The following is a 26,158-nucleotide window of genomic DNA, read 5'->3' as shown; positions in this document are numbered from 1 at the left end:
GAGCTGGAGATAATCACCGAATGTGTTAGCGAATGTGGTAACCTTGCTGAATTAACATTTACTGACATTTGCTGACATGTGTTGAGCACATGTCGGTAATTTATCTCATTGCTCTGTCATTTCAGCTTCTCATTCGGTAACAGCTTTGATGAATTAACATTTTCGAAAGTGTTCCGTTAAGTCAGCTGTTTTCAGCATTACCGAATGCGGTAATGCTTGATGAATTGAAGCCATAGTCTTTAGTGGCCAGTGGATGAAATTGATATATAATTGTAAGATAGGCAATATTTTTGGGCTCGGTTGTACTGACTTACTTTATCAGTGATTGAAAACTTTATTATGGGAGGAATGTGAAGCTAGAGGCACCTGCAGGCTGGAATCACAAATGCCGGTGAGTGTTACAGCTATTCCTGCTACCAGCCGTCTTGTGTCACATCTGGAACAAGCATACAGCCAGTGGAGTCACAGTTACATCATTCTTGTTCTGTCAGTGACTCGGGAGGCATTGGAAGCAGAGGATCAGCATGAGAGGCAGGCAAGTAACATTCTTGGAGTCAGAATTGTCACCTTCTGTATCCCTATCACTCTATAGTCTCTGCTTTAGCTGCACATAATGAAAAAAAGGTCCCCTGGGGGGGTCCTTACCTCGGGCAAGGGAAGCCTCTGGATCTTAATGAGGCTGCCCTGACCTCCTCTGTCCCACGGCGGCAGCACTGGCTCCCCTGAAACCACACAAGGATGTCAGCTGTGGTGCAAGTGCAGTAGCGCCTGCAATATTTACCTTTCCTGGCTCCAGCGCAGGCACAATAGCGGCTTACTAATAGGCTCAGGTGGAAATAGCTGAGCCCAATTGGGTCTGCTGTACTGCGCAGGTGACTCACAGGTTCAGCTATTTCCATCTGAGCCCGAGCGGAGAGGCGCTACTGCACCTGCGCTGGAGTCAGAGAAGGTAAATATTTACGTGCCCACTGTTTGGGGGCTTCTAGTGATGCCACCATGGGATGGAGGATGGGGGCCTCGTTAGGATCCAGAGACACCCCCCCCCACACACACACACACACACACAAAGGATTTTGTTTAATTACAGGTTTTCTTTAACCACTTGCCCTCCCCCGGGACGAGTAACTACGTCCCTGCTTTTTCCCATAACTTCTTGCAAGGACATAGCTCCCGCTTGCCCTCCACGCGTTCCCATGCTAGTTACCACCGCCAATCATTAGCCAGGAGATCAAAGTACAGGAATACAGTTCCCATTCATTGATTTAAGTCCTCATGTGAATGAACGGCACCGTCATTCACAAAACCTGATGCTTTCACGTCCACATAGCTTCTTCTTTGCGTAGTAATACGACGCATAGGGAAGTTTTGCATGAGGACATCTTATGGCCAAATAGTAAAATTACGTATAAAAACATTTAAAATAAAAAGTACTATTTTTACATTTTAAATTAACCCCTCCCACACTTCCCAATAGTTACCCGCAAAAAACTTTCGTAAAAAATAACAATTAAAATAGATAAATAGTAACCTTAGGGACTGAACTTTTTTTAAATGTGTATGTCAGAAGGGTATGTTACTGTTACTTATAAATCATGGGCTTGTAATTAGTAATGGATGCAAAACTGGAAAAAATGCACCTTTTACTTTCCAAAAAAATAATGGTGCCATACATTGTACTAGGGAAAAAATGTAAATGTTGCAATAACCTGGACAATTGGGTAAATCAAATGTGTGGGTTTTAAATACGGTAGCATGTATTATTTTATCTATCAATCTACTATGGATGAAAACTGAGAAATGTTTTTTTTCTCGTTTTTCCTGTTAAAATACTATGGGCTTGATTAACTAAGACAAATAGCATGCCTTATCAGAGTTAAACAAAGCTTATCAGAGTTAGTATGCCTTATCAGAGTAGCATAGCGAGCGCTACGAACTTATGCCTGCTAATTGGCAATGACGGGAGCTCCACTCATCCTGCCCTGAGCCCCTGCGGGGCCGATCATTTAAAAAGGACATTATTCCCCGCACTTTGAGTGGCCCAATGGGCTGCCTGTCAAGTTTCCTGTCAAGTGACAGGCAGCCTATTGGGCCAATCAAAGTGCGGGGATAATGTCCTTTAAAGTGATTGGCCCTGCAGGGACTCAGGGCAGGATGAGTGGAGCTCTTGTCATTGCCAATTAGCAGACATCGGTTTGTATGCTGCTCTAATAAGGCGTGTTAACTTTCATACGGCATGTTAACTCTGATAGGGTGTGCTATTTGTCTTAGTAAATGAAGCCCATTTAGAATAAAACAATTATTTGCAAAAAGTAACCCCCCCCCCCAAAGAAAACCTAATTGGTGGTGAAAAAAATAAGGTATTGATCATTTTGATGTGATAAGTAGTAATAAAGTCATAGGCCAGGCATGGGCAAACTCGGCCCTCCAGCTGTTACGGAACTACAAGTCCCACAATGCATTTGCCTTTATGAGTCATGACTGTGGCTATCAGACTCCTGCAATGCATTCTGGGACTTGTATTTCCGTAACAGCTGGAGGGCCGAGTTTGCCCATGCCTGTCATAGGCGAATGAATGGAAGCAGCGCTGACAGGTGAAAATGCTCTATTTTTTATTTTTATTTTTTTGAGGGAAAAAACCCTTGGAGGTGAAGTGGTTAAATAAGGGCGTTAGGAGAAAAAAGGGGTGTGAGGTGAAGTCAAAATTTCAAAATATTGTTTATGAAGTTTTTTTATTGTTTCTCCATCCATTAGAATAATAAATATGTTGAAATAACTATATCAAAAGAGCGCAGGGTGAAGCTGAAATCCGTGTAAATGATAAATAATGTATGTTGGGTGCCAAATGAACATGAAATAAACATTTCTTCCATTACAGCTCTGCTCATTGCTAGGGTTAATGCAAACCTAATTTCAAACTACTTACCTTTCTTAAAGAGACTCTGTAAAGAAAAAAGTTTCCCCTGGGGGGTACTCACCTTGGTGGGGGGAAGCCTCTGGATCCTATTGAGGCATCAGGGCCGGTTCTAGACAGGCACATATGAGGGGGCAGACAGAAATTTTCAGGGGGCATAAAAAAACCTGCACCGAAAATGGGCGTGGTCATGCAGCAGACTGTGGGTGTGGTCATGGGTGGGGCCAAATGTACATGACCTTAGCAGTGGTGTTAAAGGTCTTCCGGGGAAGTTTGAGCTCTGCTGTAGTGTATCCCCCAAAAATATATGTAATCTGACAGCATTTCACCAAAAATACACGTAATCTAGCAAAGGTTCCTTGCAAGACAATTGTGGGCACAGTGGTAAGGTGTAACACATTTTTCTTCAAATGCTAATATGCTGCTATTGCGTGTTTTAGCACAAAAACAATTCTGCACACTGAGGGCCTGGGGCAACGGCAGATGGCGAAGAACGCTCACAAAATAAATGTGGCAATCTGAATGATTGATTTGCCAGTCAGGCTGCAGTGCACTCTGGCAGTGACACTGATTGACTGACAGGACTGCTTCTGAAGGGCAGCTGAGGGCCTGAGTAGATTAGTCAATTGAGTGCATACTGCACACAAAATAAATGAGGCAATCTAAATGATTTGCCAGCCAGGCTGCAGTGCACTGTCTCTGGCAGTGACACTAACTGACTGGACTGGCAGTGGCACAGCAGTCACAGACAGACAGACAGAGGTGAGGCGGTGGCAGATCGCACTGCGGCGGCGGGCAGCCAGAAGCAACAACAGAAGACAAGTGCTCCTCTGCTCTCTTCGAGAGGACTCTCTGTTCTGACGCAGGCAGTGGTGGGAGCAGGACCTTAAGAAGCCGCCCTGCATAGAGGAGTCGACTCTCTCAGAGGATAATATAGTTGACTCCTCCTCTATGCGGGGCGGCTTCTTGTTGTCCCGCCACTGCCTGCGTCAGAGCAGAGAGTCCTCTCAGAGAGGAGGAAGAGGAACTAGTGGTCATGTGACTGTGCACATGATCGCACACTACACTGACTGCATTCCACGGACCAGGAAGCAGCGGCTCTGATTTGAGGAGGCAAGAAGTGTATTTGAGGGGGCTCTGCCCCCTCTTGCCACCCCCTAAACCCAGCCCTGCCTCCTGTGTCCCACGGTGGTCTCGCTGCAGTCGACGGAACGCACAGTCAACAATTTGTCAGGATATGCAATATTTACCTTTTCTGGCTCCAGCGGGGGCGCTGTTGCGACTCTTCGCTCGGAAATAACCGATCTCTGTTGGGTCCGCTCTACTACTCAGGTGCAGGAGACTTGCGCCTGCGCAGTAGAGTGGACTGACAGCGATCGTCTATTTCCGCCTATCTCTGAGCGGAGAGCCGATACCGTGCCTGTGCTGGAGCCGGGAAGGTAAATATTTACATCCTCACCATTCGAGGAGCTTTATCGCTGCCGTGTGGGATACAGGAGGATGGGGAAGCCTCAGTAGGATCCGGAAGCTAACATTGTCAGTCAACAGGAATATAGTCTTAAAGAGGTTTACAAGCAGACAGTGTTTTTTCTTTTAAATTAGCCAATCAAGTCTAGTTTCTAGTCTCCAGCAATGCTTAGCTACTAAGATAAGGAATTACACACACACACACACACACACACAGTGTTTCTCTCCCACCTACCTCTTCACCCCCCCCCCTCCCTCCCCTTACTTGTAGAGTCGTGAAACACAAGCTGGAGTCTGAAATGATTTATCTGTGATCTGTCCATACCGGAGCAGCTTGCTGGCTAGTTTGCTGGCATGTTTTAATAATTACTTGCTAAGTATATCTGTAGGTGAATTTTCTTCAATAATAGCACCCTTATTTGGACAGCTATGCTTAAAAGCTATGAGTAGAGATGGCCTAAACTGTTTGACGGTGGACAGTTTCTGGTGAATTTCTGCTGTTTGCGTTCTCGGCGAACTGAAACTTTGACCCCTTACTTCACAGTCAGCAGAGACATGACAGCCATTCAGCCAGCACCCCTTCCTGGATCCCCTCCCCTATTAAAAAGCAGTTGCGGTGGCGATATTCGAGTCATTCTCTGCTGGCTGCTGTTAGTGGGAGCAGGGTCAGACTTGCTGCAGATAGGTTGGGAAAGCATTAGCTAGGCCTGTGTCCTTGTTCCTCACTGAATACTTGCTAAAGGCACCCCAAATAGCCCTTTTGAGAGCTAGTTGTGGCCACATTAAGTTGCAGGCACAGTACCACTCATTGCATTATTTGTAGGAATGTACTGTGATTTCTGCCCTTTAGGGATTAAAACCCGACTTTGCATCAACTCTATAATTTTTGGTGGGACTTTTGGCATGGATCCCCCTCCGGCATGCCAAAGTCCAGGAGTTGATCCCCTGAAACAACTTCTCCATCATTTTTGTGGCCAGAAACAGTCCCTGTAGGTTTTAAAATTCACCTGTCCATTGAACTCTATGGTAGTTTGCCAGGTTCAAATGTTTGTGAACATTTGCGAAAGTTCGCTGTTTTTTTGTTTGCGAACCCAAAATTTGATGTTTGCGACATCTCTACCTATGAACTTCTGTTCGTGATGTTTACATTTTATTCCTATCACTCCTAAACTAGTTAGCCTTCATTTTATCACCTGGGTTAGGCAAAAAATATCTAAAGCTCACCATACAAACATTGTTTTTGATCACCCAGAAGGGCCCCACCTGCCAGCTATTGTGCCCCATTGGTGCCCACCCAAAATTTGAATCTGGAGCCGCCACGGATTGCCAGGATATTCGCATTGCCAATCAGATGCTTCTTATGCAGCAACTAATGTGTGATGGACCTGCCCTGGTGATGTGATGTGTGTGGGCACTTTGTGTAGTGTCGGCTTCCTGGTGATCTGCGATAGATTTTCTATATAAGGCAAATGCAGAAATCAAATGTTATGGGAGGAGTCACAAAGCTATTCTACCTTACCTGCTCTCACCTTATCTATGGAAACATTTTAAGCCATCAAAGAGCAAAAAAAAAAAAAGTACAAGTAAAGGAGTCATCAGGCAAAGTAAATGACAGCCCATTACCTGGGTCTTCCTCCAGCCCCTTGCAGCTGAATGTCCCGCACTGACAGCTCCATTTGCAGCCACCGGCCCGGGATCCCCACACGGTGCAGAGGCCGTTCTGTGCCTGCGCAGTACGCCACGGACAACGTGGGCTTGATTGAGAGCGGCGCTTCATGCAGGCACAATAAGGACCACCTCGAGGTCATCCTCTGCAATGGCGGGGACCCCGGGCCGGCGGCTGCGAATGGAGCTGTCAGCATGGGACATTCAGCTGCAAGGGGCTGGAGGAAGCACCAGGTAAGTAAATGGGCTGTCATTTACTTTGCTTGATGACTCCTTTAAAGTGTACCAGAGATAAAAAAAAACTAAAATTATACATACCTGGGGCTTCCTCCAGCCCCATACGCACGGATCGCTCCCACGCTGCCGTCCTCTGCTTCCCGCAGCTACGAGAACCGGCTCCCCGCTCTTCCGTCAGTTGGAGCCGGTCTAGCGTAAGAGAAGTGCGCTGTTTGTGTATCTTTTCAGCAGCCACTGGAGAGATACGTGGAGGGCGCACTTCTCCTGCGTACACTGGCTCAGATGACATCAGTGACGGGACCCTGTTCTCGTAGCTGCGGGCAGCGGAGGACGGCGGCGTCGGAGCGATCCGTGTGTATGGGGCTGGAGGAAGCCCCAGGTATGTATCTTTTTTTTTTTAATTTGATCTGAGTCCCTTCTAAAGCAAACCTGGGAGGAATAAAAGATTGATACACACTGACCTAAGTGGTGGGATGATTCTGGATAGTCAAGAGGATTTCCAGCACATCAGGTTGTTTCTAGGTATTGCCATAGCAGTGATGTTATACTGCACGGGGCGTGTAAGGGTAATTCAGGGACAGCCGGACCCCGGATAACTCCCTGATTACACCCTCCGAGTTGCGATGTCCCGGAGGAGGGATAGTATGGAGGGGGGGGGGGGGGGGGAAACATCATTCCGCTCACCCTGCGCCCAGCCCACCAGCGGCTTAATGACACATACGCGATTTCCAGACTCACCTTGAGCCCTCCACTGCAGCCCAGGACCAGCTGCTTCTTGTAGCTGCAGTCCTGGTTCATTATGGGATTCTCTGTACTGGGCATGTGCAAGTAAGGTCCCTGCATGCCCAGTAGAATGAAGTGCTTGTGCATGGAGGGAAAAAGTCATGCATGTGCATCTTTGTTCTACTTGACATGCGTTAACCTTATTCAGGCATGCCCAGCAGGGAGTACCTCATACTTGTATGGATGTGATTGTCCATGTCAAATATGTTTTCAGCACAATTAAAGGACACCTGAGGTGAAAATATACTAATGAGAAAAACAATTGTATTTATCCTCCTCCTAAAAATGACCTATTTTAGCTATCTCACAGGTTTATTTTATATTTAAATCCACTTTTTAAGTTTTTGCTGTTTCATTGTTTCTGTTCAATCACACATGCATTGAAGTATGCCAGAGCTAAAATCTATGAAATATTGATCCTTCTTATCACTTTCCTGCTCTCAGAAGCCTTTTTCTGCCAGGAAAGTGGTTTATCATTGTAATTCCTTATCAGTGAGGGTTACGCTGTAGTCCGACCCAGTTCCAACCCACACAGAAACCATCACTTACATACCAGATATTTAACTCTTTCAGGCAAAAAAAGAATAAAAAGGAACACAGCATAGTTCTTAGTATGCTTGTCACTGTACATAGACATGTCTATCATCTCATCATGTCACATGTCACCTCGGGTATCCTTTAAAGGGCAAGCAGCAACAATTTGTACCAAAGTATAAATCATAACCATGGAATGCGCAGAATAATCTATGCATATTACACAACCTCAAGAAAGTAGTTATAAAGCCGCACCAGACCAAAGGTCACTAAATAATTCATTTTATTGTCAACTAGGTTAAAAAAACAATTAAAATATACTGTATGTACAGTGGGGTCCATAATAAGTAATAGTGCAAAATATTGCACCAGGTAAAAGCAGAATACGTATCCAATTGTATTTATACAATATAAATATATGAATCTGTAATCTCAGGGGTAAGAGTAAAGTGCAAAGATATGGGCTATAACGATCACCCCAATAAAGTGCCCGTGCTGCTTATTACTGGCAGAGAAAGGGATGGTGGAAATGCCTAACAAACCCAGCAGCAGAAACCACAGCGTGCAAAAGAGAAACTAACCTGTATGAACATAAAACACCCAGGTAGGTACCTTCAAATGACAGTACCAGAAAGGTGAACGGAGTGTGAAGGCTCTTCCAGGAAAGCTATAGAGAGGATACGTGCTGCTGGGACCACCAGCTGCCCCTCAGGACCTTAAAGGACAACCGAGGTGAAAATAAACTAATGAAATAATCAATTGTATCTATCCTCCTCCTAAAATGACTTCAGATATTGCACGGTTTTATTTTACATTCAAATCTACTTGTTTTTACTGTTTATTGTTTTGCACAATGACACAATCATTGAAGTATGCCAGAGCTAAAAAGCTATGAACTAATGACCCTTTTTATCTCTTTCCTGCTCTCAGAAGCCATTTTCTGCTAGGAAAGTGTTTTATAGTTGTAATGTCTTATTAGTGAGGATCATACTGTAGTCTGACCCAGTCCTGACTCAGACAGGAACTGCCACTTACATACCAGATGTTTAACTCTTTCAGGCAGAGAAAGGAAAAAAGGAACACAGCATAGTTATTAGTGTGCTTGACACTGTACATACACATGTCTCTCTCATCATGTCACATGTAACATGTCTATCTCACATGTCAACTCGGGTATCTTTTAACCCCTTAACGACTGCCTAATGCCAATAGGCGTCGGCAGGTTGAAGTGGTGTTTCCATGGAAACAGCCACTCGGCGCCAATCGGCGCCAGGCTGCGCTATGGGGTGGATCGGGACTCCCTGTGATATCACGACGTCCATGACATCGATGACGTCACTCCGTTCGTCGCCATGGCGACGGGGGAAGCCCTCAAGGAAATCCCGTTCAGAACGGGATTTCCTTATGGGCAAGCGGCGCTGGCGGCGATCGGGGCATACGGGGAGACGCCGCAGGGAGGGGGGGAAGCATGTAGCTAGCGCTAGGCTAGCTACATGCTAAAAAAAAAAAAAAAAAAAAGGTCATACCGCCAGGGGGGTTAAGCGCTTTTGATTTGAAAAGGGCTTGCTAATGAACTGATCATGTTGCTGTGGGTGCTCCATGGTGCTGGCGTGGGTGGGCGTGATAGGTGTGGTGGGCGGAGAGTGGGTGGGCATGGTAGGTGTGGTGGGCGGAGAGTGGAGCAGGAGCTCCGCAAGGACAGAGATCTAAGGCCCCATTCAGACATTCTATAGCACTGAAACATGATCGCCGGGAAATCGCCTGAAAATGGTGCAGGCTAAGCGTTTGGCCATTTGCGTTAATTGCCGGCAAAACGCTCTAGTGTGAATGGGACCTAAGGCCAGAAACCCACTAGGAGCGATTTCTAATCACTAGTGATTTGAAAAGCTCTTGCTAATGTAATGCTATGGGGGATTGTTATAAAATCACATCCCTCAAGTGGGATACCACCCATAGTATTACATTAGCAAGAGTTCAAATCACAAAACGCTCAGAAAAGCGCTCCTGGTTGGTTCCTGGCCTAAGTATAGCTAGAGCAAAAGCATCTTTTAGGGCTTGTTCACACTAGAGGTGCTTTTTCATTTTTTTGAAGCGCTGGCGAGTTTTCAAAATCGCCCTGAAAGCGCTTACACCATGCTTTCCTATGCGCTAGTTCAGATTAGGGCATTCCGATCAGAAAAGCGTTGCATGGACCATTTATGGACGATTTTGCGATAGTGGGAGGTATAGGAAAAAAGCACTTTTGCCAGCGATTTCGTGGGCATTTTTTCCCCTGACAATTTAAATGTGAAGTTTTTCCGGGTTAGCTGGCACTTCCTGTTTATAGAGAATATTAAAGTGGACCCAAATCAAACATTTTTTTAATTCAAAATATTTAGTTGCACCACTCTGACACATACAAAGGTAAATAAACACTCCTTCAAGCCTTTGAGCATTTCAGTGCCTGCTTTTCACCCTTCTCTTTCTATAACTAGGGTTATACTGGGGGCAGCCATTAGCAATTCCTCCTTTGCTGGACACCACCTACTCCACCAGTTTGCCGGATTCTGTGCCGGCAATATGAAAGGAAGGGAGGGGTTCCTCCAATAAATGTAAAATATTTTATATTTGTCATCATGCAGCTGAAAAAAAGGCTGCTACTTATTATTATTATAATTTAAAAAATAGATTTTATTTCTGAAATCTTGTATTCTTAATTTGGGTCCACTTTAAGGCCTCTTTTCCATGGACATTTTTGCCTGAAAATGGTGCAGGCTACGCGTTTGCGCTTCACGATTTTGGACGATTTGCGGTAATAAGCGCAAATCGCCCAAGTAAGAATGGGCCCATAGGGTTTTATTACACAAGCGCTTTCAAAAGCATTAGCGTTTGAGCGTTTTGCAGAAATTGCTGGCAAAACGCTCAGGTGTGAATAAGTGTGTTCCCTGCCATAGAGAAAATGCCTGCGCCTCACTGCTGTCTGTTTCTATCTGCAGGGGGAAAACACATTCAAGTGCGCACTAGTCAATTAAATAACACTAGCCGACCCGCGTCGTAGCATACGCCGCATCTTCTATTTATCTAATAGAGTACGTGCCTCAACCTTGAAGCAAGAAGAATAAAGGTGGGTACACACATCAGATAAAAGTCTTTGGAAAATCAAAGATCACAGACCAATTTTACCCCCTTCCATGTAGTATGAGAGCCATACTCTACACAGTCTATTCTATTGAGCTGAACTCCTCATCAGATAGAAATCTTTGCAAGATGCTGCACACACAGATGCTGTACACATTCAAAAGATCATTATCTGCAAAAGATCAGTTCCTGCAAAAGATCAGTACCTACAAAATACATTCATAGTCTATATCTGCAGATCTCATACACACCTTGTTTAACGGACAATCATCTGCAGATCAGATCAACCAGGATGGATCTTTGGATCTGCAGATGATTGTCTGATCTGCAGATGAATGTCCGTCAAACAAGGTGTGTATTATGCTGGGCATACATGGTACGTTTTCTACCGTGTAATCGAGCCGCTGGCTCGATTCTCACTCGTCCCCGCGGGCGCCCGGATCGATTCCCGCTCGTCCCCGCGAGCGCTTGCTTATTTTCCACTCGTTTGTTCTTTTGTCCTGCCCGCCGGTATTGAGCGCAGAATCGATCCGGCGGGGTATCGGACACGTCGGAAATTATCCATCGAGCCATCAGCGGCTCAATTACATGGTAGAAAACATACCGTGTATGCCCAGCATGAGATCTGCAGATATCATAGACTATGAATGCATTTTGCAGAAACTGATTTTTTTGCAGGAACAGATCTTTTGCAGATACTGATGTGTTGCATGTGTACAGCATCTTTGTGTGCAGCATCTTGCAAACATTTTTATCTGATGGGGAGTTCAGCTCAATAGAATAGACTGTGTAGGTATGGCTCTCATACTACATAGAAGGGGGTAACATTGGTCTGTGATCTTTCATTTTCCAAAGACTTTTATCTGATGTGTGTACCCACCTTTAGACTTTCCATTAGAAAATGTATGCGTGCTCAAACACCAAGTTTAACCCTAGCAAGTCTGGCTTTCCAAATCTGGCCTAATTGGCTATTCATGAGGCAATGCTCATGCAAATATGCATTTGCTTTCGCATGCCAAACTATGCAGGGTCAAAAAACTAATACCACAAAGCGGTCGCCCTGCGAGAATTAGTTCATGCTACATTAGTACTATCCAGGAGCGCCACGGGGAGGCTTCCCAATACGCCCTTTTTATACAACCCGGGGGAACCACGGGGTCCCAGGCTCTCTCACTGCCTGGGAACCATAGCATAGGTGCCGCAGGCGACAAACCCAAGCATGGCCAGCGCCAGGGAGAGCCGTCCGCACCCACCTCCCAATATTAAAAACAGGCACTTACTTTAACGTCCATTGCGTTCTGCTTCATGCGCACTAACTTGGGCCCCCCACATGAGAAAGGAGTGAAGCATGGGTCACCCCGAGCTTTAGAGTTCAGGGCTGGCTCACATACAACACTCCAGAGGGGGGGGGGGGACAGGCGCAGACAACTCCCTGCAGGGATCACACCACCGGAGCAAGCCATTCACAACCTGCCTCCAAAGGATACAACTGCAAAAAATGCTTTCCATGAGAAAAATTATGCGTGCTCAAACACCAAGTTTAACTCAGAAATATTTTCGTTTTCGACCAGCATCGAAAATTCATTTTATGCGGATGCTTATGCCCTTATGCAGAAAAATGTCCACAATTATCCGCATGGAAATTCAGTCTATGCGGACGTTTATACGGAAAAATGTCCGCATATAGGCATGGTCGGAAAATTCAGCGGAATTTTTAATTCCGTGATTCCGGCCGGAATTAGACTAATTCCGATTCCGGCGGTCAAAACGGAATTCCTATACCTCTCAAACGGAATTCCGCGGAAATTTTATAATTCCGACGGACTCTCTCTCTCTCCTCCATCCATCCATCCGCTTATATCATCAAGTAGGGAATTGCAGATTTTCAAAACAGCTTATATACCATAGCTGGGATTTGAACCCAGGACACAGTGTGTAGTAGGTATCTGTCTTACCCTCTAGACCATGAAGCACACTACATGCTAAAGCTGGCCTAGCATAAACCATACTACCATTATGATCAATTCGATAGAAAAAGTAGAATGATTAAGGATTTGTACTTTTTGAAAAGCATGCTTATATACCATAGCATATCTATTGAATTGATCATAATGGTAGTATGGTACATGCTAGGCCAGCTTTAGCATGTAGAGGTGGGACAAGGTCCTTCAGCACCCAAGGCTGAGACAGCAAAGTGCGCCCCCCCATCCCAGCCGTCACACACTGATTGCTATTACACTAAGAGGTGCCCCAGGGCCCCCAACCCCCCTCAACACCTTAATCTCTACTTATCTGGCTTGCAGTCGCTGCCATGTATCACCTTTTCTTATTTCTTTCTGCTTCAAACACAATTGGGAATGACAGCTGAATGAATTGTGCACCCCCTCCTACACTGCGCCCTGAGGCTGGAGCCTCTCCAGCCTCTGCCTCGGCCTGGCCCTGAGTGTGGTTGATGGTCTAGGGGGTAAGACAGATACCTACTACCATGTAGTGTGGTTCATGGTCTAGAGGGTAAGACAGCTACCTACTACACACTGCGTCCTGGGTTCAAATCCCAGCTATGGTATATAAGCATGCTTTTCAAAAAGTACAAATCCTTAATCATGCTACTTTTTCTATCGAATTGATCATAATGGTAGTATGGTTTATGCTAGGCCAGCTTTAGCATGTAGTGTGCTTCATGGTCTAGAGGGTAAGACAGATACCTACTACACACTGCGTCCTGGGTTCAAATTCCAGCTATGGTATATAAGCATGCTTTTCAAAAAGTACAAATCCTTAATCATGCTACTTTTTCTATCGAATTGAACATAATGGTAGTATGGTTTATGCTAGGCCAGCTTTAGCATGTAGTGTGCTTCATGGTCTAAAGGGTAAGACAGATACCTACTACACACTGCGTCCTGGGTTCAAATCCCAACTATGGTATATAAGTATGCTTTTCAAAAAGTACAAATCCTTAATCATGCTACTTTTTCTATCGAATTGATCATAATGGTAGTATGCTTTATGCTAGGCCAGCTTTAGCATGTAGTGTGGTTCATGGTCTAGAGGGTAAGACAGCTACCTACTACACACTGCGTCCTGGGTTCAAATCCCAGCTATGGTATATAAGCTGTTTTGAAAATCTGCAATTCCCTACTTGATGATATAAGTGGATGGAGGGAGAGGGAGATTTTAAAATTTTTCAGACGGAATTCCGTATACGTCGGAATTCCGCGGAATAGGTCAGAGATACCATCGGAATGAAACAGTAGCGGAATTTCGGTATGACGGAATGTGGAATTGTCCCGGAAACGGAAATGGGTTCTTCCGACCATGCCTGGTCCACAATAATGCGCAAGAAACTTCTCTGAATGCGGACGCTAATGCCCTTATGCGGAAAATGTCCGCAATAATACGCAAGTAACGCGAAAATGACTGGCATTAAGCGAAAATTAACGCGAAAAATGGAAAATTTGCCTGTCAAAACGACATTAGGCGAAAATTCTGTAAAAATTTGTCGAAACAAATTTTTGCATTTTCACTCATCACTGGCATGTAGCAGGGCGACCGCTTTGCGGTATTGGTTTTTTGACCCTGCATAGTTTGCCTCATGAATAGCCAATTAGGCCACATTTGCAAAGCCAGACTTGCTAGGGTAGGCCTCTTTTCCACGAACAGTTGATAGGCAGTAAAATGCCTCTCAAACTCTTACAACTGCTCACTACTGCCTGGTAACAGCTTGCTGCTGCCTGGTAACAGCTTGCTGCTGCCTGGTAACTGCTTGCTGCTGCCTGGTAACTGCTTACTGCTGCCTGGTAACTGCTTACTGCTGCCTGGTAACTGCTTACTGCTGCCTGGTAACTGCTTGCTGAGCACACAGCTCAACAGTCCGTGGAAAAGAAGCCTTAAACTTGGTGTTTGAGCACGCATAAATTTTCTCATGCAAAGTACTTCTTCTTGCTTGAAGGTTGAGGCACGCCCTGGGGGCAGGGCGCTACTTCTTCTTCTTGCTCGAAGGTTGAGGCACTTAGCCTATTATATATATAGATTGGTTCTCACTTCTCAGTTTACCTGTGCAGAAAGTGAGGGGGGAGGGGGCCCCATCCAAAGTTTCGCAGGGGGGCCCAGTGATTTCTAGTTACACTCCTGCTGGTAACTGCTTGTTTCTGCCTGGTAACTGCTCACTGCTGCCTGGTAACTGCTTGCTGAGCACACAGCTCAACAGCCCATGGAAAAGAGGCCTAAGGGTTTGTTCACATCTCAGGCGTTTTTGGCCTTTTTTCAAGCGCAGGCGATTTTCAAACGCACAGGTAAGCGCCGGGAGACACTAGAAAAAATCCGCACAAAATGCTTGTGTTTGCGGACAGTTGATAGGCAGTGAAATGCCTCTCAAACTCTCACACCTGCTCACTGCTGCCTGGTAACTGCTCACTGCTGCCTGGTAACTGCTCACTGCTGCCTGGTAACTGCTAGTGTTGTCCGGATCATGAACGATTCGGATCTTTGATCCAAATCTATTTTGTGAGTCGAATCATCAAAATGAGTGATTCGGAACGCCCCTCTCAGCGGGCAGCAGGGTCCTGGAAGCAGAGCTGAGATGGATCGCTCTGTTAGAGGGGAGCCAGCCTTGCAGGGAGACAGGTAGATGAGAGAGAGGGGACATGGGTGCCACTGCCAGATATGTGTAGAGCACACATACTGGCTATAACGTGCTGCCCATTATAGGCTGCCTGTCTGTTCCATAGTTGTGCACAGTGAACACATTGGAAGCTTTTGGCTCAGCTCAGCACAGCTCAGTAACTTTGCAGGCACTGTGATTGCAGCGTAATATGATCCTCCTGCACTCGCTCTAAACAGCGGCACTTTACTTCTGGGAATGCTTTCTTTCACTGTGCAACGTTTGCATTCAAAGTGTACATATGAACATATAGGTGAAATACATGTGAAGCATAATGATTGCAGCATGTGGGTATTGTGTGCAAACATTTCTGCTCTCTGCTCGTCCCTCCTCCCTTCTCTGTCCACTCCCTGCCCTCTGTCCATCTTCTCCCCTTCTTTGTGTGTCCACCCCCCTCCCCTTCTCCTGTCCACAGCAGGGAAAGACCTGTCCTGCTATTCATTTCACCCCCGAATGCTTCGGTAATAAAATGATCCGAGATTCGGATCAATGATCCGATTCGAATCATCCGGATCATTAAAAAGATCCGAACTTCCCATCTCTAGTAACTGCTTGCTGAGCACACAGTTCACCTGTCCATGGAAAAGAGGCCCAAGTGTATGCAGTCTAAACCATTGAAATGCAGTTGCTGAGGAATATGATTGGTCCATTTTCAAGCTGCATAAGGGCCTGTACACACTGAAAAACGCAAGCAAAATCGCAAGCGCATGCGTTTTTAAAGTGCATGTAGTTTTAAAAACGCATGCGCTTTTGCCTGCGTTTTTTGTGCGTTTGCGTTTGGCTGATTGGCTAAAGAAACCTTTGTTTTTTTTCTAGTTTACATTTCAACAGGAATCAGGAGATTGCAGAGTCTTCTGGGATACTGACTTCTGAAAAACGCAGGCAAAACGCAAGCGCATGCGTTTTTAATGCGTTTTTCATGCGCTGCGCTTAAAGCGCAGCAGGCACTGCGATTGCGTTTTTCTAAAAACGCATCGCACCAGTGTGTACAAGTCATGACGATTTTCATTCTTTTTCAAAAGACCTTGCGATTTTAAAAACGCAGCGCAAGCGCAGCAGTGTGTACAGGCCCTAAGACCTCTTTTTCCACAGACTGTTGAGCTGTGTGCTCGGCAATCAGTTACCAGGCTGCAGTGAGCAGTTACCAGGCAGCAGTGAGCAGTTGTGAGAGTTTGAGAGGCATTTTCACAGCCTATAAACAGTCCATGGAAAAGAGGCCTTAACCTTCCTGGCGGTAAGCCCGAGCTGAGCTCGGGCTATGCCGCCGGAAGGCACCGCTCAGGCCCCGCTGGGCCGATTTGCATAATTTTTTTTTTTGCTGCACGCAGCTAGCACTTTGCTAGCTGCGTGCAGTGCCCGATCGCCGCCGCTACCCGCCGATCTGCCTCTATCCGTCGCGCCGCAGCCACCCCCCCCCCAGACCCCGTGCGCTGCCTGGCCAATCAGTGCCAGGCAGCTCTATGGGGTGGATAGGAATCCCCTTTGACGTCACGACGTCGGTGACGTCATCCCGCCCCGTCGCCATGGCGACGGGGGAAGCCCTCCAGGAGATCCCGTTCTTTGAACGGGATCTCCCGATCGCCGGCGGCGATCGGAGGGGCTGGGGGGATGCCGCTGAGCAGCGGCTATCATGTAGCGAGACTTTGTCTCGCTACATGAAAAAAAAAAAAAATTAAAAAAAAAAAAGATTTGCTGCCCCCTGGCGATTTTTTAGCAAACCGCCAGGAGGGTTAATGCGCTTATAATTACCTGCTTTGCCTCTGAATGATTTGCATCTCACTGACCATCCCTGCAATTGAATAATGAATATTAGCCCCACCCCCTTGGAGATGGCATGCTCTGCTATTGAATAATAAATGTTAACCACACTCCACAGGCACGGCATGCTCTGCATTGAATATTGATGTTAGCCACACCCCCTCAGGCGTGGCATGCTCTGCATTGAATAATGAATGTTAGCCACACCCCCTCAGGTGTGGCATGTGTTTTCCCCTTTCCCATCACAAGGAGTTGGGATGTTTGAGCTGAGCACACTTCCAGTTCTTCTCTCAGCTGCAGCAGTGTGCACTACAAACCCCAGCAGACCCATCACTCTCCTACAGCCAGTCTGTGTTGACTTCCAGGATAGCTGAAAGGTGAGAGATGGAGCTACACTGATTAGTCTTTGGCATTATGCGGGTTTAAGGTGCATACACACATCCAATTGTGATTGGCCAGTTTTACCAACTCTATGGGCTCTATTCTCAAGTTACCACATGAGCTAAATTAGGTAGTGATAAACACTGACCAAAATATCTCCATTTTCAAATTCACAATTTTTTTTCTCCCTAAATTACCTCATGAGGTAAAAGTGTGGTAATTACCTCAAAATGTATCTCCAATTTGAGATTCTCAATTGGAAAGTTGGTGTTAATTAAGGATTTTTTTATCACCTACAAATGGTAGGTGATAATTATCACTTCTCTGCTGTTGGCCTTCAGGATGGAGCCTTTTGGGCTTTCTTTGCTCGAGTTTATATCAATGTTACATAGAAGGCAGAAAAGACGAGTGTGTCTAATCTCAAGGCGCACTTTCACACCTCGTACAGTCTTTTACATGATTTAATAGATGCTGAGGAGGAAATTCATCTCTGCTCTAAAAGATAAGCAACAGCATAATTACCTTTAAAGAAAAACATTTCTTTGTTACAGCTGATACAAATCCAGCAAAAAATCTCCAGTGTATGTACTTCCTGCTTTTATGGAAGCAGGCATGGGGTTAATATCCTGTGTTTACACATTAGTTGCTTTGGTGAGGCAGCCAGCTGGCACAGCTGAGAGCTCAAATTACAGTTGTGATTGTTTACAGATGAGGGGGAATTAGACAGGCTAAAGTATATACATATATAGGGTGCATTTCTACAGGGAGTGCATTATTATTAGGCAAGTGGTATTTTTGAGGAATAATTTTATTGAACAACAACCATGTTCTCAATGAACCCAAAAATCATTAATATCAACGCTGAATATTTTTGAAAGTAGTTTTTAGTTTGTTTTTAGTTTTAGCTATTTTAGGGGGATATCTGTGTGTGCAGGTGACTATTACTGTGCATAATTATTAGGCAACTTAACAAAAAACAAATATATACCCATTTCAATTATCTATTTTTTACCAGTGAAACCAATATAACATCTCAACATTCACAAATATACATTTCTGACATTCAAAAACAAAACAAAAACAAATCAGTAACCAATATAGCCACCTTTTTTTGCAAGGACACTCAAAAGCCTGCCATCCATGGATTCTGTCAGTGTTTTGATCTGTTCACCATCAACATTGCGTGCAGCAGCAACCACAGCCTCCCAGACACTGTTCAGAGAGGTGTACTGGTTTCCCTCCTTGTAAATCTCACATTTTATGATGGACCACGGGTTCTCAATGGGGTTCAGATCAGGTGAACAAGGAGGCCATGTCATTAGTTTTTCTTCTTTTATACCCTTTCTTGCCAGCCACGCTGTGGAGTACTTGGACGCGTGTGATGGAGCATTGTCCTGCATGAAAATCATGTTTTTCTTGAAGGATGCAGACTTCTTCCTGTACCACTGCTTGAAGAAGGTGTCTTCCAGAAACTGGCAGTAGGACTGGGAGTTGAGCTTGACTCCATCCTCAACCCGAAAAGGCCCCACAAGCTCATATTTGATGATGCCAGCCCAAACCAGTACTCCACCTCCACCTTGCTGGCGTCTGAGTCGGACTGGAGCTCTCTGCCCTTTACCAATCCAGCCACGGGCCCATCCATCTGGCCCATCAAGACTCACTCTCATTTCATCAGTCCATAAAACCTTAGAAAAATCAGTCTTGAGATATTTCTTGGCCCAGTCTTGACGTTTCGGCTTGTGTGTCTTGTTCAGTGGTGGTCGTCTTTCAGCCTTTCTTACCTTTGCCATGTCTCTGAGTATTGCACACCTAATGCTTTTGGACACTCCAGTGATGTTGCAGCTCTGAAATATGGCCAAACTGGTGGCAAGTGGCATCTTGGCAGCTGCACGCTTGACTTTTCTCAGTTCATGGGCAGTTATCTTGCGCCTTGCTTTTTCCACACGCTTCTTGCGACCCTGTTGACTATTTTGAATGAAACGCTTGATTGTTCGATGATCACGCTTCAAAAGCTTTGCAATTTTAAGAGTGCTGCATCCCTTTGCATGATATCTCACTATTTTTGACTTTTCTGAGCCTGTCAAGTCCTTCTTTTGACCCATTTTGCCAAAGGAAAGGAAGTTGCCGAATAATTATGCACACCTGATATAGGGTGTTGTCATTAGACCACACCCCTTCTCATTACAGAGACGCACATCACCTAATATGCTTAATTGGTAGTAGGCTTTCGAGCCTATACAGCTTGGAGTAAGACCACAAGCATAAAGAGGATGATGTGGTCAAAATACTCATTTGCCTAATAATTCTGCACTCCCTGTATATGTTTTCCTTCTGTTCTGTGCAAGAGTTGAGGTCCCACTTTAAATGTGACTGGCTTTCCTGGGTTGGCTGTGTGTGTAATGGGCGGCAAGTATATGGGCTGCCCTACAGTGGTCAAAAAAGCTTTATTTCCGTACATATTACTGACAGTTTTATCACCCGTTTTACCGCACTTTTATCAAACATTTATCACACTTGGTACATTTTTAGTGAATACTCACTATTTTCACTATTTTTAGTGAATTATCACTGGAGGTAATTTTTCACCCAAAAAAGTTACCGCGCATGGTTTTGTGAATAGAGCCCATTGGGCTCTATTCATAATAACATGTGCAGTAACTCTTTTTTGGGTGAAAAATTTGAATTTTTTTTTTTGTTTGTTTTTTTCACTAAATATTTACCGAGTGTGATAAATGTTTGATAAAACAGGTGCATACACACATCCAATTGTGATTTGCCAATTTTACCACCTCCATGTATTGAGCTTTCATACTTCATGGAAGAGGTAAAAGTCGCCAATCAAAATTGGATATGTGTACAAAACTTTAGATGTAAATGAGTTCCTTTAAAAAGTTTCAGATATAGAAGTATGGAAGCTGCTATCTGGCTGTATGCCCTTTATCACAGCACAAAAGTCACTTGTTGGCTCTCATGCTGATTAGTTTGCCCCCCCCCCCCCCCCCCCCCCCCTGCTAAGCCTGTACACAGGTATGTATGGATCAGGTCATCTCTGCGCCTGATCTGCACCTGACTTGGGCTCCCCCATAGACCATAATGTTATTATGACTGTGGCAGATCAGGGGACCCAGCAGGAAATCTCATAGGGAAATTCAGCTAATATGATTAGGTGGGTGACATCCTCCCGAACTGCTAGGTTTCCAATAGGTTGTAGTAAACTGGGGCGAGTGTCATATGTGGGGCGCACGCACGCACACACGTACACACACGTTTTGCCAGATAGGTGCCTCGCAGTATAGATTAGATAGGTGCCAGCCTGCAGTACATGTTAGATGGGATTCTGGGAAGGTGGCTGCAGCGGTGGGGAGAGCGGGCAAAGTAGTTAAAAACTCACGTTTCTTCCTCCGATGCTCACAGCTTCCATCTCTTTCCTGTCCCGGCATCTGTGTATTGCTAACAGCGCCAGCGCCCCCTGGGATGACGTGACCGCATGTCACCACAGGGGGCGCTGTTACCAATACACAGATGCCGGGACAGGAAAGAGATGGAAGCTGTGAGCGTCGGAGGAAGAAACGTGAGTTTTTAACTACTTTGCCCGCTCTCCCCACCGCTGCAGAGAGTGCGGGACCTCTTCAGGCGCGGGGCCTGGGGTGATTGCCCCACTTGCCACCCCCAAAGACCGGCTCTGACACCCACACTATTCAGCCAATCACAATGAGTTGTGCTGGTGAGGGTGCTGTGATTGGAGAACTGTTACCTATAAGAACTCATGCTGAAGTGCCTTAAAGAGAACCCGAGGTGGGTTTGAAGAATATTATCTGCATACAGAGGCTGGATCTGCCTATACAGCCCAGCCTCTATTGCTATCCCAAACCCCCCTAAGGTCCCCCTGCACTCTGCAATCCCTCATAAATCACAGCCACGCTGCTGACAAACAGCTTGTCAGAGCTGGCTGTGTTTATCTCTATAGTGTCAGTCTGCTGCTCTCCCTGCCTCCTGCAGAACTCCAGTCCCCGCCTGCATCCTTTCCCTCCATGCTGATTGGAGGGAAGGGACGGGGGCAGGGACCGGAGCTATGCAGGAGGCGGGGGAGCAGCTGAGACTGACACTACAGATGTAAACACAGCCTCACAGCATGGCTGTGATTTATGAGGGATTGCAGAGTGCAGGGGGACCTTAGTGGGGTTTGGGATAGCAACAGAGGCTGGGCTGTATAGGCAGATCCAGCCTCTGTATGCAGATAACCTTCTTTAAACACACCTCGGGTTCTCTTTAAAGGGATACTGTAGGGGGTCGGGAGAAAATTAGCTGAACTTACCCGGGGCTTCTAATGGTGCCCCGCAGACATCCTGTGTTGGCGCAGCCACTCCCCAATGCTTCGGCCCCGCCTCCGGTTCACTTCTGGAATTTCTGACTTTAAAGTCTGAAAACCACTGCGCCTGTGTTGCCGTGTCCTCGCTCCCGCTGATGTCACCAGGAGTGTACTGCGCAGACACAGACCATACTGGGCCTGCGCTGTGCGCTCTTGATGACATCAGCGGGATCGAGGACACGGCAACGCAGGCGCAGTGGTTTTCTGACTTTAAGGTCAGAAATTCCAGAAGTGAACCGGAGGCGGGGCCGGAGCATCGGTGAGCGGCTGCGCGGGCACAGGATGTCTGCGGGGGACCATTAGAAGCCCCGGGTAAGTTCAGCTCATTTTCCCCTGACCCCCCTACAGTATCCCTATTAAAGTAAACTAATATTGAGGGTTTTCTCAAGCAATAGCTGGAACCCAAATTGTGTCTCCCTGAGTTGCTACAACGTGTCCCTGAAGTTTCAGTGGTATCAGCACCCAACTAACACATGCATGGTTTGTGTTCTTGGGACTTTGAGCTTCAGGTGACAGGTCAGGGCTGAGTTGTTGTTTTTTTTACGATTTTATCCGGAGTGATTGCATTCAAGCCAGTGAAGGGGCAAATCAGGACTGCTCTGGAATTGCAACCGAAAACGCAGTAATTCAGAAATCGTTTATCACCTAGCTTAAAGCCTGGTACACATGTTCAACTGGCCAATCACTGACCAATTTTACCACCTCCATGTAGTAGGAGGGTCAACAAATATTGAATACTATGAGCAGATTGTGTAGTTAAACCTGCATACTACATAGTGGTGGTAAAAATGGTCAGTAATTCACCAATCATAATTAACAGTATACCAGACCTTAGTGTTTACATGCATCCAATTTTGATTGGCCAATTGGTAGCGGTGTGTGGGTAGTTAGCTCCAGGAATTTCACTAGATAGATTTTTGCTATCTAGAATCATTTGTACTGCAAGTGTTGTACTAATCAATGATGAGCAACACTAAAGGTAGGAAAAAAGGGCGCATGCAGCAAGTGGACTAAATGGGTGCAGCCATAGGTGCCAATACAAAATATTGGGATTTGGGCACCCGATATATAGCAGACACTGATACAGCACCCACTATATATTAGGCATTGCGGGTGACCAAATCCCAATATTTTGTATTGCCACCTATGGCGGCGCCTATTTACTCCACTGCGCTGAGAAGGATGTGCTGCTAGGAGAGGGATGGGAGCTCCATTGGGGTGCCGGGTGGGCACCAGGCAGGGGGATGGGTGGCACAGGCTGCACCAAACCGCTGGGCACAGGAGGGCTGCACATGCCTTCTGCGTGGAGGTTTCCCAGCACCTCTTCCACTGCTGCAGATGACATATCGCCTGCTGATCCCAGCGGACGCAGGTGCCAGGGCAGTGATGTGGGTGCACCAGCTAGATGTTGGGTGGGAGGGTATAAACTGCATTACTGGGCACCCTTTTATCCGCACATACCCCATCATGGATACCCTGCCACTGCTCCTGTTCTTCCCCATCAAACAGAGATTTTCCAGTATGTCTTGCAGGGGAGGACTGGCCAGGGGGGAAGGGGGGAGATTTCCCCCCAGGCTGCCTCTCATTTAATGATTTAGGGCTGGCCGATCCACTAACCGCTTCAATCATTATTATCCAATCGGATGAAAATCTGTACCGCCACAAGAATGCTCAATCAACAATTTGACTTATTTCGGGTGGAAAGTAGTTCAATCTGAGATGCTGGGAAATCTTGGGCCAATGTGGTTGTGAAGTGCGATAATAAACTATGAACGTAATGGAAACCATGGCCGTTGTCCCTCAAAATGTATTATGTGCCCCACGGTGCCTGTGCATTTATACTTTGCCTGTCATACTGTCCCTCTAGTAGTCTTGAAGTTTTTCTGCATTGGCGACCACATGACTATCGTTATATAGCATGTGGGGCGCGTGTTGACGTCATTTGGGTTGGGGCTGCCGTGCAACTGGGCCTCTAGTTTGTGTTTTCCCTCCAGGCCAAAAGGTCCCAGTCCTCCCCTGATGTCTTGTGAGACTTTGGCTTGATAACCTGCACTAAATTGATTAAAGGTCAGTCGACTGTCAGATTGGACCAGAAAAATCAATACATTCATGGCCAGTTTTATCTCAGCAGTGTTTGTACAGATTGAGCAGTACACTGACTCTGCCCCACCCTCATTGTGAGTCTCAGTCTGCTGCTTCCTGACTATCAGATTTACTTTCATTTCTCTCTCCCGCTCTCAGCCATGGCCTCTGCTGATGTGAGGAAGGAGCTGCTGGACTGTTCCATCTGCCTGAACACTTATACAGATCCCGTGATACTGAGATGTGGCCACAACTTCTGCCGGGGCTGTATTGATTGTGTGCTGGACTCACAGATGGGCGCTGGACGTTACTCCTGCCCAGAATGCAGAGCAGAGTGTGTGGAGCGCCCTGTCCTGGTCAGGAACATAACTCTGTGTAACATTGTGGAGAGTTTCCAGCCTGCTCAGCCACATCAGGAGGAGAGTGGAGTCTTCTGTACTCATTGTGTGGATTCTCCTGTTCCTGCTGCTAAGACTTGTCTGCACTGTGAGGTTTCCCTGTGTGGTAAACACCTGAGAGTCCACAGCAACTCACCAGAGCACATCATCACTGACCCCACCACTTCCCTGGGGAGCAGGAAATGCTCTGTGCATAAGAAGATCCTGGAGTATTACTGCACTGAGGACAATGCCTGTATCTGTGTGTCCTGCAGGCTGGATGGAGAACATCAGGGACACAAGGTGGAGAAGCTGGAGGAGGCCTCTGAAAAGAAGAGAAAGAAGCTGAGAAATGATCTGCTGGACCTGACCACAGAGAGAGAGAAGGCTGAGAAAAGAGTCCAGGAGCTGCAGGAACACATGAGAAGCACTTGTGGAAAATCAGCAGATGTGAAAGCGAGAGTGACTGCCCTGATCAGAGAGCTGAGGAGACAGCTGGAAGACCTGGAGAAGAAAGTCCTGGCTGAGGTCTCCAGGCAGGAAGAGCAGATGTTACTTTCTATTTCTCATTCTATCCAACAACTTGAAATAAAAAAAGAGAAGCTGTCTGGGAAGATGGGTGACATTGAGAAGTTGTGTAACGTGTCTGACCCACTGACTGTCCTACATGAACTAGACACAGGTGACTTGTGTGACACTGAGGAGGGGGGTAATGGGGACACAGAGGGACGTGATAAATATCTTCAGGCTGCAGGGGATCTGGATGTGGCTCTGATCTCACAGACATTACATACATTGTCTCACGTGATAACTGAGGTAAATGGAGGGATTTATAGAACATACATAATGACAGACATATCACTGGATATAAACACAGCTCATATAGAAGTAGCTATATCAGATGACAGGAAAACTGCAACTTATGTAGGAGTAAAGCAGAACCGCCCAGTAAGACCAGAGAGGTTTCAGAATTATTATAATGTAATCAGCAGTCAGAGTTTCTCCTCAGGGCAGCATTGCTGGGAAGCTGAGAGCAATGAAACAGCAGCATGGAAAATTGGAATGTGTTATCCCAGTATAGAGAGGAAAGGTGATCTGTCTAAGATTGGTGATAACAACAAGTCCTGGTGTTTGCAGAGACACAAAAAACGGTATACAGTGATCCATGACAGTGAAGTGATCCCGATTCCTCACAGCATCTCCAGTAACAGAGTCAGGGTGTGTCTGGATTATGAGGCGGGGCAGCTGTCCTTTTATGAGCTGTGTGACCCAATCAAACACTTGCACACCTTCACTGCCACCTTCACTGAGCCCCTCCATGCTGCACTATGTGTGTATAGCAGAGAGGGCTACTGGGTGAAGATTCTGCCCTGTAAATAGTTATGAAATGTAACAATATAACTTACTGGCCTGAGTAATATATTCTCTTTTCTGAGCACATAGTCTTTGGTGGCCACTGGATAAAATTGATATATAAATGTAAAACAATATTTTTGGGCTCGGTTGTACTTTTACTTTAACTTACTGAAAACTTTATTATGGGAGGAATGTGAAGCTAGAGGCACATGCAAGGTGGAATCACAAATGCCAGTGATAGTTACTTATATTCCTGCTACAGCCGTCTTGTGTCACATCTAACAAGCATACAGCCAGTGGAGTCACAGCTGCATCATTCTTGTTCTGTCAGTAACTCAGGAGGAATTTGAAGCAGAGGATCAGCATGACAGGCAGGCAAGTAACATTCTCAGAGTCAGAAATGTCACCTTCTGTATCCCTATCACTTCATAGTCTCTGCTTTAGCTGCATATAATGAA

The 26,158-nt window shown here is 46.0% G+C and overlaps 1 protein-coding gene across 1 annotated transcript in view; it reads left to right on the top strand.

The window, feature by feature from the left end:
* Window positions 1-25,724, top strand: part of LOC137562426 (E3 ubiquitin/ISG15 ligase TRIM25-like) — a 44,176-nt gene extending 18,452 nt beyond the window's left edge. Inside the window, exon 2 of the mRNA XM_068273770.1 lies at window positions 24,127-25,724. Coding sequence (XP_068129871.1) covers window positions 24,127-25,724 — 1,598 coding nt within the window. The remainder of the gene's footprint in view (window positions 1-24,126) is intronic.
* Window positions 25,725-26,158: the final 434 nt, after the last annotated feature.

This window comes from Hyperolius riggenbachi, chromosome 3, assembly GCF_040937935.1.
Source record: "Hyperolius riggenbachi isolate aHypRig1 chromosome 3, aHypRig1.pri, whole genome shotgun sequence".
NCBI lineage: Eukaryota > Metazoa > Chordata > Amphibia > Anura > Hyperoliidae > Hyperolius > Hyperolius riggenbachi.
Note: the sequence above shows the minus strand (reverse complement) of the source record. Positions and strands in the feature narration are given on the sequence as shown.